The sequence below is a fragment of the Nicotiana tabacum genome, chromosome 7 (assembly GCF_000715075.1).
Source record: "Nicotiana tabacum cultivar K326 chromosome 7, ASM71507v2, whole genome shotgun sequence".
NCBI classification, from domain to species: Eukaryota; Viridiplantae; Streptophyta; class Magnoliopsida; order Solanales; family Solanaceae; genus Nicotiana; species Nicotiana tabacum.
In genome coordinates, this window is record NC_134086.1 from 45968517 (window position 1) to 45981840 (window position 13324).

A 13324-nucleotide genomic window follows, 5' to 3' on the forward strand; every position below is an offset into this window, starting at 1 on the left:
ATCCAAGAATACAAATTTCCTAGGTTTTCTTCAAAATCCCAAAATTTCTACTAATTTACATGATTTTCCATGTTAAAATCCAGATATAATCCAAGTAATTAACTTGCAATAGGTGGGAATCACTTACCTTGACATGAATGATGAAAATGGAGCTCCAAAATCGCTCCTAGGTCGGCTCCCATGGAGGAAATGAGTCAAACCCATTTCTTTACAGTTATACACTGTCCAGACGACTCTTCTTCACGTTCGCGAGACCCCTATCGCGTTCGCGAAGAAGAAAATTCCCAAAAACCATTTTCCAAACTCTTCTCAGACAGCCTCTAGTATAATGGCCATAACCTTTTGTACAAAACTCCAAATTACAAATGGTTTAATGTTTTGAAAACTAGAAACCAAGATCTACAACTTTCATGTTTTAGTTATCTCCCAATTCCTTATAGAGTTTGAGATATAAGCTGCCAAAATCAGCCCTGTGTAATACAAATTTCTTCTTCATCTTCCCGGACAACCTGTAGTGTACCAGCCATAACCTTTTGTACACAAATCCAAATGCTAAATGGTTTATATTTTTTGAAAACTAGATACAAAGGGCTACAACTTTTATTCTTGGATCATCTCCAATTTCCTTATAGATTGCGAGATATGAGCCTCCGAAGTCAGACCTGCGCATAGAGATTTCCTTCTTCGCGAACACGAGGATCTTTTCGCGAATGCGAAAAACAGTCCCTGAAGCCAAATCCTTCTTCGTGAATGCGAGAGGATCCTCGCGAATGCGAAGAACAATACCAGACACCAGCACCAACTATTGCAAAACAGCCTGAAATGTTCCGAAATCACCCAGAAACACACTCGAAGCCCCCGGGCCCCCATCCAATCACACAAACCAGTCCCATAACATAACACGGACCTGCTCGAGACCTCAAATCACATCAAACAACATCGAAATCATGAATTACACCCCAATTCAAGTTTAATGAACTTTAGAACTTCAAACTTCTACATTCAATGTCGAAACCTATCAAATCACATTCGATTCATCTCAAATTTTACACACAAGTCACATTCGACATTACAGACCTACTCCAATTTTCGGAATTTGATTCTGACCCCGATATCAAAAAGTCCACTTCCGGTCAAACTTCTCAAAAACCTTAAATTTTTTATCTTTAGCCAAATGGCTCCAAAATGACCAACGGACCTCCGAATTCACTTTTGATCGCACTCCCAACACTAGAATCACCATACAGAGCTGTTCCTAGACTCGGAATCTCAAACGGACATTGATAACACTGAAATACACTTCAACCCAAACTTATAAAATTCTTCCAAAAATGCTAACTTCCACAATAGGTGCCGAAACATTCCCGAGTCTTCTAAAATCCGATCCGGACATACGCCCAAGTCCGAAATCATCATACGAACCTGCTTATACTTATATGATAATCCCTGAAGGATTTAAATTGCTTAAAGCATATACAATTCTTGATCTTGAAGTACCACATCCTCAATGCAATTTATGCACAAATGTATCTTGCTATAACTATAAGCATGATAATGTGATAACGAGAATACCTCTATGGAGATATTGAAGAGCCATTCCACAATATTTATGAAGACATTATATTTGTATCACGACTGATGATTTCAAGGTGCAAAATATTCATTCAAGTTAATATGGCTAATTTATTTATCAAATCTCTACCAACGATCTCTTGAAGATGGTACACAAGATTGGAATGTGAAGGCTCAAGGATGTGATTAATGCTCTCATCAAGGGGAGTTAATACGCGTTGCACTCTTTTTTCCTTATAAGGTTTTGTCCTACTGGGTTTTCCTTGCAAGGTTTTTAACGAGGCAACCAAAAGACGTATTGTTAGATATATGTACACTTTTTCCTTTACTAGAATTTTTTCCTACTGGGTTTTATTTTAGTTAAGGTTTTAACGAGGCACATTATCTGTTGAATAGACATTCAAGGTGGGGTGTTATAAATAAAATTTTATTTATGGTGAATGTCTATATTTAGAGAGATTCTAGGATTTATTACTTGGTGGCTAAGTCACTCTCTCCCTATAAATAAAGGGTTCTATTCCATTGTAAATCATCCCAAATCAATAAGAATTCCCTCTCTATACTTTTCTCTACAATATTCTTCTTCTTCTTCTTCTTCTTCTTCTTCTTCTTCTTCTTCTTCTTCTTCTTCTTCTTCTTCTTCTTCTTCTTCTTCTTCTTCTTCTTCTTCTTCTTCTTCTTCTTCTTCTTCTTCTTCTTCTTCTATTGTTATTGTAGCGGTTTATGTTGATGATTTTAATGATAGAAAAGATCTATCATATTACTCCCTCCATCCACTTTATCTGATTTTTTGTGGTTCATAATATTTAATTTTTTCAGATTACAAGAGTGAATTAATTATTATTTTCAAAATTACCCTTGGAGTAAATTGTATTGGAGTATGTGTTATATTTATTTTTCAATGCAATTGGATTCATCCATCTCAAATTGGCGTTTCACTTCTCTAGTAGTCCACGTACTACTTGTTATAAAATCTGATGATTATTTCATCTCCTACAATTCATGTTAATTATTTTTGTAAAATAAAACTGGAGAGAAAATGTTGAACTTTTGTTTTGCTCCATTTTATAGTTCGTTGACGTTCTAAAATTGAAATTACATGACAAATTGAGATTTCTTGTTGAAAATTTGAAATAGTCTTTGATCCTCACAAAGTTTTCAATGAGTTTTGTCGGTTGCTTCGAGTTGTGGGAGTTGCTAATCATCACATTTCAAATCCCAAAATGGTATTATGTTAAATATAAAATAAAATGTAAAAAAATGTAAAGAGATAGTAAAAGTTAGTATAGTCATTTTTATTGCTAATTAATATTAAAAGATGAATTTTTTAATATGTGTGAAAAAATAAATAAAATGGACCGGAAGGAGTAACTCATTCAAACCTATCTCTATCAAATTTTAAAATAAATTAAAATTTGAATTTTTTTATTAACTAATGCATAATTATAAATTATACTCTTTCTGTTTTAATTTATGTGAACTTATTTTCTTCACATTCCGTGCTAAAAAAAGATCCTTTTCCTTATTTGAAAATAATTTACCTTTATGCAATGATTTATAATCACATAAAATATATGTGTCTCATTTTATACCATAAGTTTAATTTTTTTTTTTTTTTTAAAACTCCGTGTCAATCGAATGAATTCATAAATTGAAACGTCAAGAGTATATTTTTGGGGCTTTAAATATCTGGGCCTAAGGCAAGGGTTTCGCCTGCGTTACCTTAGAGCCGCCCTTGCCTAGCTCCGCCGCCCGGTTGCTCTCCTCTCTCTCTCTCTCTCTCTCTCTCTCTCTCTAATATATGTAATAGTGTACAAAGTGGAAACCATAAGCATGTTGCTCCAAAAGCATTTTAGTGTCTGCTTAAGCATATATAATAGAAAAGCATTGCTTCTTAATTGTAGTGGCTGTTTTATTGGACTCCTCCGATTTGCTAGGTTTATCATTTCTATCTGTGAATGAGGTGACAGCTTTTGGGTGAAAGAAACAGTATGTGAATAGGGTAACAAGTCATTGGCAATACCTCTATTTGGATGATGATTTATTTCACTATCCTGTTATAGTGTTATTAAGAACAAGAATCATATTAAGGTAAACAGAAAAGCTGAACAAACCAAACCATACAATGAATTTAACAAGGATTACCTCAGTGAGTCAAGGAAACTAAACTTAGTTAATCAGACAGAAAGTGCAAAGTAGCCTGGGGCGTGACTGGGATTACCAGAGGCGGATTTCAGGATTTTAACTTGATGGCTTGTCCTTATGGTCTTATCAATAAACCCGTTGCACTTTTAAAATTTATGGGTTCAAAACGTGATATTAATTGAAATTTTAAAGATTTTTACATATATATAGCTGAACTCCGTATAAAAATTACTGGGTTCCGTTGAACCCGTAGATTGGTAGCTACATCCACCACTGGGGATTGCCCTCGTCCACTATTCAAAAATTAATTAGTAGAAGTTCGTGTTTCGAAGTTCAAGTGATTGGAGCATCCGATAGGCTTGTGCCTGTGCAACTCTTTTCAAATTTAACCCGATGCAGTTTTTATAGTCTTAATAAGTTTACAATTGGATTGTTTATTTTATTGCTATGGTCAAAGATCTATTACCTTCTCCAGTTATTTTCCAATTTTGAGTTGTCTTATGCTGAATTGCTGATTTTGCTTTTCTGTGTAGGCCTGTGGTTAAGGAGGTGCTTGGTCTGCAATCTTTGAAAATAAACACTCTTATTGATTATATTTCATTATTATGGATCCTCTGAAAGAACTTAGCTACAAACCTGCCCCAGAATTTGAGGAGGTCAAAAAGGATTCACTTATTAATCTTAACTCAGCAGACTCAACCGAGCTCTGGCTTATCCAATGGCCCTTAAATCAAGTAAGATTCACGGGGATTTCGTTTTCTTCCGCTTTTAGGATGTAATAAGGTGCATGTTTTTTTTTTACTCAATTCAATTCACAATTGGATAATAGGAGATCAAGGTACTTTCAATATCTATAGACGTTTAGTCACATTATCATAGTCTAATGTACATTATTCGTCTCTGTTTCAATCTTAGTTCTCTTCTTCACCCATGTATGCATCTCCTCGATGCCTTTGCTCATCTATGAGGTTTTGTTTTAATATTAAAAGGAAAAAAAAAGAATTTCTTTCATCAAGATAATTTTCTAATCCTTAAATTGATGTTTTGTCTGGAAATTGGGAAGGAAGGGGTAAAGAGTGGAAAATGATTAAGAAATTGAGACATTCTCCCTTCTTCGTGTGGTTAGGGAGCAAAGAAGAGATTTCAGGGAGGAAAATCAGCTGCTGAAGTCTCTAAGTGAATATTTGGTTGGCTAAAGATAAAAAATTACTTTATCAGAATAAAGGAAAAAAGAAGATTATTCAAATTAATAATTTCCCTCACTTTAGTGAAAAATACCCAATGAATCGAGAGATTTTCTGTCTCTGTTTCTTCTCTGAACAAGCAACAATAAGGGATTCCCATCCTTCCCTAGTTTCCAAACAAAGAGTGAGCTTACTTGAGAGGATTGGTGATGGGACATAGTAGAACATGAATTTTTTGACTTTCATGCACTGAAGTTACCATGTTCTGTGAGGTGACTAATTATGATTTGTTCAGTAATTGAATTTGAACAGAATCACTCTTAATGTAGGACGTGTTAGTATATTTTCAGTCACTGTCACTTATATCAGTTCTGTGTTATTGAATTTCCAATTGGCTATTCCAGCATCCAGATTTTGATGGGAGAGAAGTTTCGTTGAAGCTCCATCAAGATGGGCATATGGGCAGCTTTGAGGATTCATCTGGAAAGTATAGTCTTAAGAATAACATTTACATCTAATTGTGGTCATCTCCCCACCTCAGTGTCTCTAGCGTTCATATAGGCCTTTTAGGATAATGAAAGTTTCTTTCCTAACATTTTGCTTAATGATTGTAACAGGTAAATCATATGAAGTGGTCAGTTGTAGAGCGCTGGACCCAGATGTGACGGTCTTTCTATCTTCTGAGTCTGAGACAACAATTGGTAACTCCTACTCGGCATTTTCTTTCATAATACAAAGTTCCTTTGCATATTGCTATACTTTTATCTGCTTATTTACTCATATAATCTCACAACACTCGAAACGTGTAATGTCCCTTTGGATATGGCATCTCTATATGTTCTTTTGTGATGTTGTTCAAGTAAAAGCTATTCTATTGACAGATGAGGCTTCATGCTTCATAATCTTATTTTTCTCTGTTACGGCGTGGAATTAATTTCTGAGTAGGGCGGACCATTATGTTCTGCCGCGCATTGTTGTCATGTGAGTACTGAAGCTAATGTGACTCAGTATCTTTGATGATTTCAATTTGCTGTATTATGTTAATAAATATGACTTGCCCTTTTTTGTTTCAAATTTTATTGCTATCTCTTAATTGCGTGGAACTCGTACTGTATTACACGATCCAACTACTTGTGCTCTGCTTTTGTTTATTCTTGGTAAAACTTATTGTTGTTTCCGTAGTGTGAACCTCTACATGATCCAACCACTGCTAATTCCCAGATAAACAGCGAAAAAGGCTTTGAGCAGATTTTGACGGTGAATTTGTTTTTGAAGTAGTTTTGCGGACCGGTATAAAGAACTTCAACTGGTCAATTCTAAGATATTGGCTCCTAGATTGTACCTGTGACTCCAGTTTTTATTTGTCAAGGAAATTCGTCTTGGAAAGAGACTGCATAATGTGGACTGCATTCAAATAGTATAATCTAGTCAATTAGTGCCCACTTCTTCAAGACCGTCTCTGATGTCAAGTATAACGCTTTTTCTGTGCATGACTACATCTTTTATATGAAACTATAGTATGATCTTTTTACTTGGACAATAAACTATTTGTGTCATATGCACATGAGGTTCCTTCAGATGCATCTTTTCCCCCCTCACTGTTAACTTTGTCGAGCATCATGTGAGATGGTTAGGCGCACCAATTCTGATGCTTTTGCATGTTTTGGCAGCTGGGAAAATTTCACGGCGTGTTTCCCTTATCCGTTACCCAGAGCCAAGTGAGCTTAAACAGAATAGCATAAACTTGAAGCAGATGGCTCAGCGGTCATCTGCTACTACATTGACCAATTCATCTCGGCGCTTTGCAACTCCTACTCAAAGTAACAGGACTCGGAGTATGCGAACAGCGAGTGCCTATACTCCTTCCAATAGCAGAAATAGAAGCTCTCTGTCTGAAGCAGGGGAACCATCAAAATCTACCAAGAGAAAACACCGCGATGGCCCTGCGAAATCCAATGACCAATCTGCTCAAGATTCAGGAAGGGATCATAGTGCATTGACTTCAGGGTCCTTGGATCAATCTCATGAAAAAAAATCAAAGAAGAAAAGGAAAATTGATGGTTGAAGTGTTGGCTTATGTTTTTTCTGCGACATTGATTTCTCTGGCATTTGTTGTAAAACAAATATGTGGTTCTTGCCCACAGATGGTGTCTATGTAATGATTTAGGTTTTACATTTAGGGCTGCTCATTTTATGAGGTGAATCCCCACTGAATTTTGCATTGACAAGAAAGCTTTTTGTTTACCAAACACAGGAAACTAGAAATACTGTGCAAGTTCATATAAAGGAGCAAATACTACATCGAACGTCGAACAGAGCATAATTTTCGTTTTTAGGCTTTTTGTGTCTTTAGTTCATGTTTCGCCCCCAAAATGTAGTGGTCTCTGATCTGGTTAGGAACCATTTCGAATTTGCTTTAATACATCAGTAGTTTTTAACTGTAAATTTAATGCAAGTCGTTTTAACTGTAGACATTTTGCCAAGAACTGAGTCTATCATCGATTAGGTTGGGGTGGTTTGTTCTTGTGCATTCTTTGGATTAAGGCAAATTTGAAACTGTCCTTTATGGAATTCCTAGCTTTCTTTCTTACTTCTAGTGTCTTATTCTTACCGTGTGAATATCTTTTCTTTTTTACATGAGATCTAAGTGGTGATTATTCTTTCACTCTTTTTCTTTAACAGCTAGCAAATAAAGGGCAGGAAAGCTTCATAACAAGGAGAGAAAATGAGAAATTCTCACAGTAGTACCCTACATGTGCAACACATTTGCCATGCCATATTCAATTGATGGTTTTAATCAATTTACAAAATTTTCAAGAATTAACATCTGAATCAAAATCATTAATGATTTTTTCTTTTCTGTCAATTAACTAAATATCGAGAAGTCAAAATTACCACAACTTCACAACTTGCTGTCGGTTAATTCATTCATCAGCAACAAAAATTACAACAAAAACAGAGTTACCATTTTCAAGAAAATAACAACAAAAACAACAATGACACCTTATAATCTATTAGAAAGGAAGTGACCAATAATATAAAAAACACTTGCACAAAAGAAGTACAGAAAAGAAGTTGAAATCAACGTTCGGTTTTATTATAGAAAGTTTTGGAAGGAAATTAAAAGGTGAAATAGTCAGTAACACGAGTCACGTGACTCGCACGCGTATGATTTATTATACAAAATACACACAGGTGACAGGAGGCATGCAATAAAACACAAAAAGAAGGTTTCAAATGAGCCGAAAAGACCTCCAAGAAAATTACAACTCTCAGCCTTATCTTATTCACATTTCACACACCATTGTCTAATGTTCACGTGTAAGCTTCTCCTCTAACCACTATACCTACCAAATTACCCCAAATAACGAATCATGAGCTCATATACCAACAACAACAAACACAAAACACCAATCTTGAAATACACCAAAAACCAAACCCTAACCTAACCCCGTATATCACCATCTTTTCCAAAGCCCCAAGACTCGGACTTTTTCGAATTTTCTTGATACCCCTTTTCTATTTTTTGTGTTCTTGTGTATGTTTTTATATAAAGAAAGGTAGGGACTAAAGAAAAGAATTATTGTTGTGACTTGTGACCATGGATTCAAAGATTTATGGTGTTCCACTTTCCACACTACAAGGGACCACACCTCCTGCAAAGGTCCCTCTTTTTACAGGTATTAGAGCTCCTCTTACTGTTGATGATTCTGACTTTGAATACTCTAATGGACAAAAGAATACTAGTTCCACAAGCAGTTATTATGGTAGTGACACTGGTTTTGAGTCTGAAGGTTTTGTTAGTGGTGAGGATGATTTTGAGACTGCTTCTGAGAGGCTTTTTGCGTCTGACCCTGATGAGCAAAATCTTGAAAAAACTCATTTTGTTAACCAATTTGTTGTTTCTAGACCATTTGTGAAAACCCCAGATGAAGAAACTGGCAGCAGTGTGGGTGAAAATGATGACTCTAGGTCTTCTTTAACTGACCTTTATGCAGATTCCATTGAGGGACTAGATAGTAATGACGAATATATTGATAGACCTTTTGTAAAAGATAGGGAAATTGTTGATGGACTTGATAGTATTGATGAATATAGTGATAGGCCTTTTGTTGTGGATGGGGAGAATGAGGTAGCTATAGGAACATCGTTGGAGGGGTCTGATAAAGATGTTTGCTTTGCTGGAAGTGCTGTTGTTGATAGTGCGATTCCTTCGATTCCAACTCGAGGCATTCGTGCACACTTGTCTTGGGACAGTGAAGATGAGTACTTGAGCACCGGTTTACCAGAAGAGAATGATGTTCTTGGTGCCATTAGAATTCCGAATGATGTGGTGTTGGAGAGGTTAGATAGTGCCCCTAAAGTTAGAATCCCAGATGTTTCGGATGGCGAGGAGGGTGAATTAGAGCTTGGAAATGTGATAAAATCTGGAATGGCAGAGGACTTGATCTTGACTAAAGCAGAGGATAAAGCTGACATTGACACTGTTCAGAATCTCATAACGGAGGGAGGTGACGCCGATGGTACTTTTGAAGGAGGAGAAGTCGTGTATCAGGTTGCAAGTAAAGAATCTATTTTGTTGGGACAAGAGTTGGACAATGACGGAAAGCTTTTAACAGAAGCAAGTCAAATTCTTGATAGTAATGCTGAGCCAAAAAGTGCAGATTTGTTTCGTGATGTTGAGCCTTCTGATACTACTTACAACAGCCCAAGGGAAGAAAATACAGTATCAAACTTCAGAGCTGATGAATTGAACTGTGGAAACAGTGTCGTCTTGCTTACTGGAGCTTCGGGGGACAGTCAGAATTTAGAGAGTACGGAGGAAGAGATTTATCAAGGAAGTGATCGTCAGGATATTGCCACTGAAACTGAAACTGAATCTTGTCATAAACTCACTGAGAATAGTGAAGTAGATAGCTTGGAATGCACTGAAATTTCAGTACCGCCAACAGCTGAAGAACAAGTATATTCTAGTCCAAGCTCTTCATCAGATGTAACTTGGTCCTCCACAGTGGAAGATGACGTGCCAAAGTTATCAGATATAACACAACACACAGAGGATTGTTTAAATCCAGACTACTTAGAAAACAACGGCAAAGACATTGATCCTGTCAAATTGTTCAAAAATGAAGAAGTCTTACTCTTAGGTGAAAATGATGAAAGTTTGGATGATATGAAACTTATCATTGATCAGTTGGACCTCCGAATAGCCACTGCTGACTATGATGGAGAGGTCTCTCGAGGTTATTTACCAAAGGTTGATGGTGAGATTGTGACAGACTCGGATGAGGAGGTAGACACAGACGGAGAAAGTGAAGGGAAAGAGATGTTTGATGCAGAAGCACTGGCTGCGCTGCTGATGGCTGCTGCTGGTGTTGGACCTGAAGGTAGAAATGTTACAATTCCATCTGCTGATGGTACACGGGTTTTTTCTCTGGAGCAACCTAGTAGCTCGGGGTCCACATTTCACTCATCTCGGCCTGCTCAGCCAACCAATGCAGACAGTTTCAGCCTATCCGAGAATAAGACTGAAGGTATATCAGAAGAAATTTTGAGTGACGAAGAAACGAAGAAGCTTGAGAAGTTACAACAGTTAAGAGTGAAATATTTGCGGCTCATCCACAAGCTAAACCGGTCTCCTGAAGATTCTGTAGCTGCACAGGTCTTATACCAGTTAGTTCGTGCGGCAGGGAAGTCAGCCTCTCAAGCATCCAGCCTTGACTCTGCTGAGAAGGTAGCAATGGAGTTAGAAGCAGAGGATCCAGACAGTTTGAACTTTTCTCTGAATATCCTGGTTATTGGTAAAACAGGAGTTGGTAAGAGTGCTACAATAAACTCTATCTTTGGTGAAGCCAAATCATTAGTAGATGCATTTGTACCTGCAACGACAAATGTGAAGGAGATTATTGGACAACTGAATGGAGTTACATTGAACATCTTAGATACTCCTGGTCTCAGTTCTTCCCTGCCGGAACAATCCATTAACCGGAGAACTTTGCTGTCCATAAAGAAATATATGAAGAAACACAGTCCTGATGTAGTCCTTTATGTTGACCGCATTGACACACAATCTAGAGATCTTGGTGATGTACCATTACTGAAGTCCATCAGTAGATATCTTGGTCCATCAATATGGCGTAATGCCATAGTTACCCTTACACATGCTGCTTCAAGTCCTCCAGATGGACCCGCGGGGTACCCTGTAAGCTATGAAATGTTTGTTGCGCAGCGCTCACGTATCATTCAACAGTTAATTAACCACTCCATTGGTGATTCACACACGACGAATGCTGGGTTGACGAGTCGTCCATTTTCACTTGTTGAAAACCACCCACTCAGTCCAAAGAATGAGAAAGGAGAAATATTGCTCCCAAATGGAGAAAATTGGAGATCACAGCTACTGCTTTTGTGTTACTCGATGAAGATTTTGTCAGAAGTAGATTCTGTCATGAAAGATTTCGATTTTCCTGACCACAGAAAGCTTTTTGGCTTCCCCATGCGTTCACTTCCTTTAGCTTACTTTTTATCTTCACTGTTACAATCGAATGTTCATCCTAAAGCCTCTAACAATCAAGGCGGTGATGATATGGACTCAGACATTGAGCTGGCATATTCATCTGATTCCGACCAAGAAGTTGAACAAGAGTATGATAACCTTCCACCTTTCAGACCTTTGAGGAAATCTCAGATTGCAAAGCTAAGCAAGGAGCAAAAGAGAGCATATTTTGACGAGTATGATTACCGTGTGAAGCTACTTCAGAAGAAGCAATGGAGGGAGGAGTTAAAAAGGCTTAGGGACATGAAGAAGAAAGGCAAAGCAGAGATAGGTGATTACATGGAAGAAGGTGCTGACCAGGAAACAGGGAGCGCGGCAGGAGTAGCAATCCCATTACCTGACATGGCACTCCCAAATTCTTTTGATGGGGACAATCCGGCTTATAAATACCGGTTTTTAGAACCTTCGTCTCAACTTCTTGCTAGACCTGTTATGGACTCCCAGGGCTGGGACCACGATTGTGGATATGATGGTGTGAGCATTGAGGATCACCTCGCCATTGCAGGTCAGTTTCCTGCAGTAATAGCTCTTCAGCTCACAAAAGATAAGAAAGAGTTCAACATCCACTTGGATTCATCTGTTTCCGCAAAGACTTGGGAGAAAGGATCAACTATGGTGGGGTTCGACATTCAAACTTTAGGAAAGCAACTTGCCTACATTTTGAAGGGAGAAACAAAAGTGAAAAATCTGAAAACGAATAAAACAGCTGCGGGAGTATCCATTACTTTATTGGGCGATAATTTGGTGACCGGGTTGAAGTTGGAGGACCAGTTCGCCATTGGTAAGCAGTTAGTTGTGGTGGGAAGTACGGGCACCATCAGGTCTCAGGGTAATTCAGCGTATGGAGCTAACTTAGAGTTGCGTCTGAGAGAGAAAGATTACCCCGTCGGCCAGGACCAAAGTTCACTTGGCCTTTCTTTGATGAAATGGAGAAATGACATCATATGGGGATGCAACTTGCAATCTCAGTTCTCCATAGGAAGGAATTCCAAGATGGCTGTTAGGGCTGGATTAAACAGCAAGAAAAGCGGGCAAATAACAGTTAGAACAAGCACATCAGATCAACAACAGATTTCTATTTTAGGACTTCTGCCAATTGCTATAGCGATAGTGAGGGTGCTCTTCCTGCAAACAAGTGAAAAGAACTTAATATAGTTGTTGTATCTTAGACAAGTGCCAGTTGCACCTCTAATTTTGATGATTTTAGTGGCAGTTATTCTATTTTGCCTAATTAATAATTGCGGACCTTTCATTTCCTCTTTCTTAAGGACCATTTTACTTTTCCCTGTTAGGATTCTACGTACATATCATTTCTAAAATCTATTTTCAACTAATAAAAGATTATTAGAGATATAGAATGTTTGCTTGAAGTTGTTGTATTATTGATTGATAGCAAAGCTCATAGAGCTATGAGTTCTGTTTGCTCAAATTGAAAAAGACTTCGGTGATCACATATTTTCAATTGGATATTTTGAAATTTTATTTATGACTTGTCCGACTATTATATTGGATCTGCTTATTAGCTTGATTTTTTTTTTTTTTTTTGCTAATTTATTTGATTGACTTTTTAAAGATGTACTAAAGAATGTTCTTTAGTTGTGATTTATTTTTGTTTTATTCTTTTCCTTTTCAGGAACTTTTATATATTAGTTTTCGTTTAAGATTTTTAAGTGTAAATGAGCATATTCATTTTTGTTGTGTATGTTTTGGAGAATTCATTTTAGGTGGAAAAAAATAACAACATAGTGGAACTCTATGGAGAATCATGAAGGCATGTCCTTTGAGCTTCTAGCTCCAACTGGTTTGGAAGAAGATGGTATGTTTTGTTTTTTATTTTTGTGTTCTTTATTCTTTTCGTCAAGTTATT

The 13324-nt window shown here is 37.2% G+C and overlaps 2 protein-coding genes across 4 annotated transcripts; both read left to right on the forward strand.

Annotated features, from left to right (window-relative positions):
- Nucleotides 1-4220: 4220 nt before the first annotated feature.
- Nucleotides 4221-7080, forward strand: LOC107775870 (mediator-associated protein 2). 3 transcript variants are annotated; one of them, XM_075257185.1, is made up of 4 exons: nucleotides 4221-4451; nucleotides 5306-5383; nucleotides 5518-5602; nucleotides 6572-7080. In XM_075257185.1, exons 1-4 carry the CDS (start codon nucleotides 4323-4325, stop codon nucleotides 6964-6966), a joined length of 687 nt encoding a protein of 228 aa, XP_075113286.1. In that variant the 5' UTR covers nucleotides 4221-4322; the 3' UTR covers nucleotides 6967-7080. The 3 variants fall into 3 exon arrangements, with proteins under 3 accessions (XP_075113286.1, XP_075113288.1, XP_075113287.1); XM_075257187.1 differs by having other exon boundaries at nucleotides 4236-4451; nucleotides 5306-5388; nucleotides 5519-5602; XM_075257186.1 differs by having other exon boundaries at nucleotides 4264-4451; nucleotides 5306-5424; nucleotides 5519-5602.
- Nucleotides 7081-8212: 1132 nt separating this feature from the next.
- LOC107775871 (translocase of chloroplast 159, chloroplastic-like) lies at nucleotides 8213-12745 on the forward strand. Its single transcript, XM_016595669.2, has one exon. It carries the CDS (start codon nucleotides 8503-8505, stop codon nucleotides 12610-12612), a length of 4110 nt encoding a protein of 1369 aa, XP_016451155.1. The 5' UTR covers nucleotides 8213-8502; the 3' UTR covers nucleotides 12613-12745.
- The last annotated feature ends 579 nt before the right edge of the window (nucleotides 12746-13324 follow it).

Bases quoted from the DNA above. Each gene is read 5' to 3' on its own strand.
- LOC107775870 (XM_075257185.1), top strand. From the start codon at position 4,323: ATGGATCCTCTGAAAGAACTTAGCTACAAACCTGCCCCAGAATTTGAG. The intron at 4,452-5,305 runs GTAAGATTCACG...TGGCTATTCCAG, and splicing joins TCCAATGGCCCTTAAATCAA to CATCCAGATTTTGATGGGAG. The intron at 5,603-6,571 runs GTAACTCCTACT...ATGTTTTGGCAG, and splicing joins TGAGTCTGAGACAACAATTG to CTGGGAAAATTTCACGGCGT.
- LOC107775871 (XM_016595669.2), top strand. From the start codon at position 8,503: ATGGATTCAAAGATTTATGGTGTTCCACTTTCCACACTACAAGGGACC.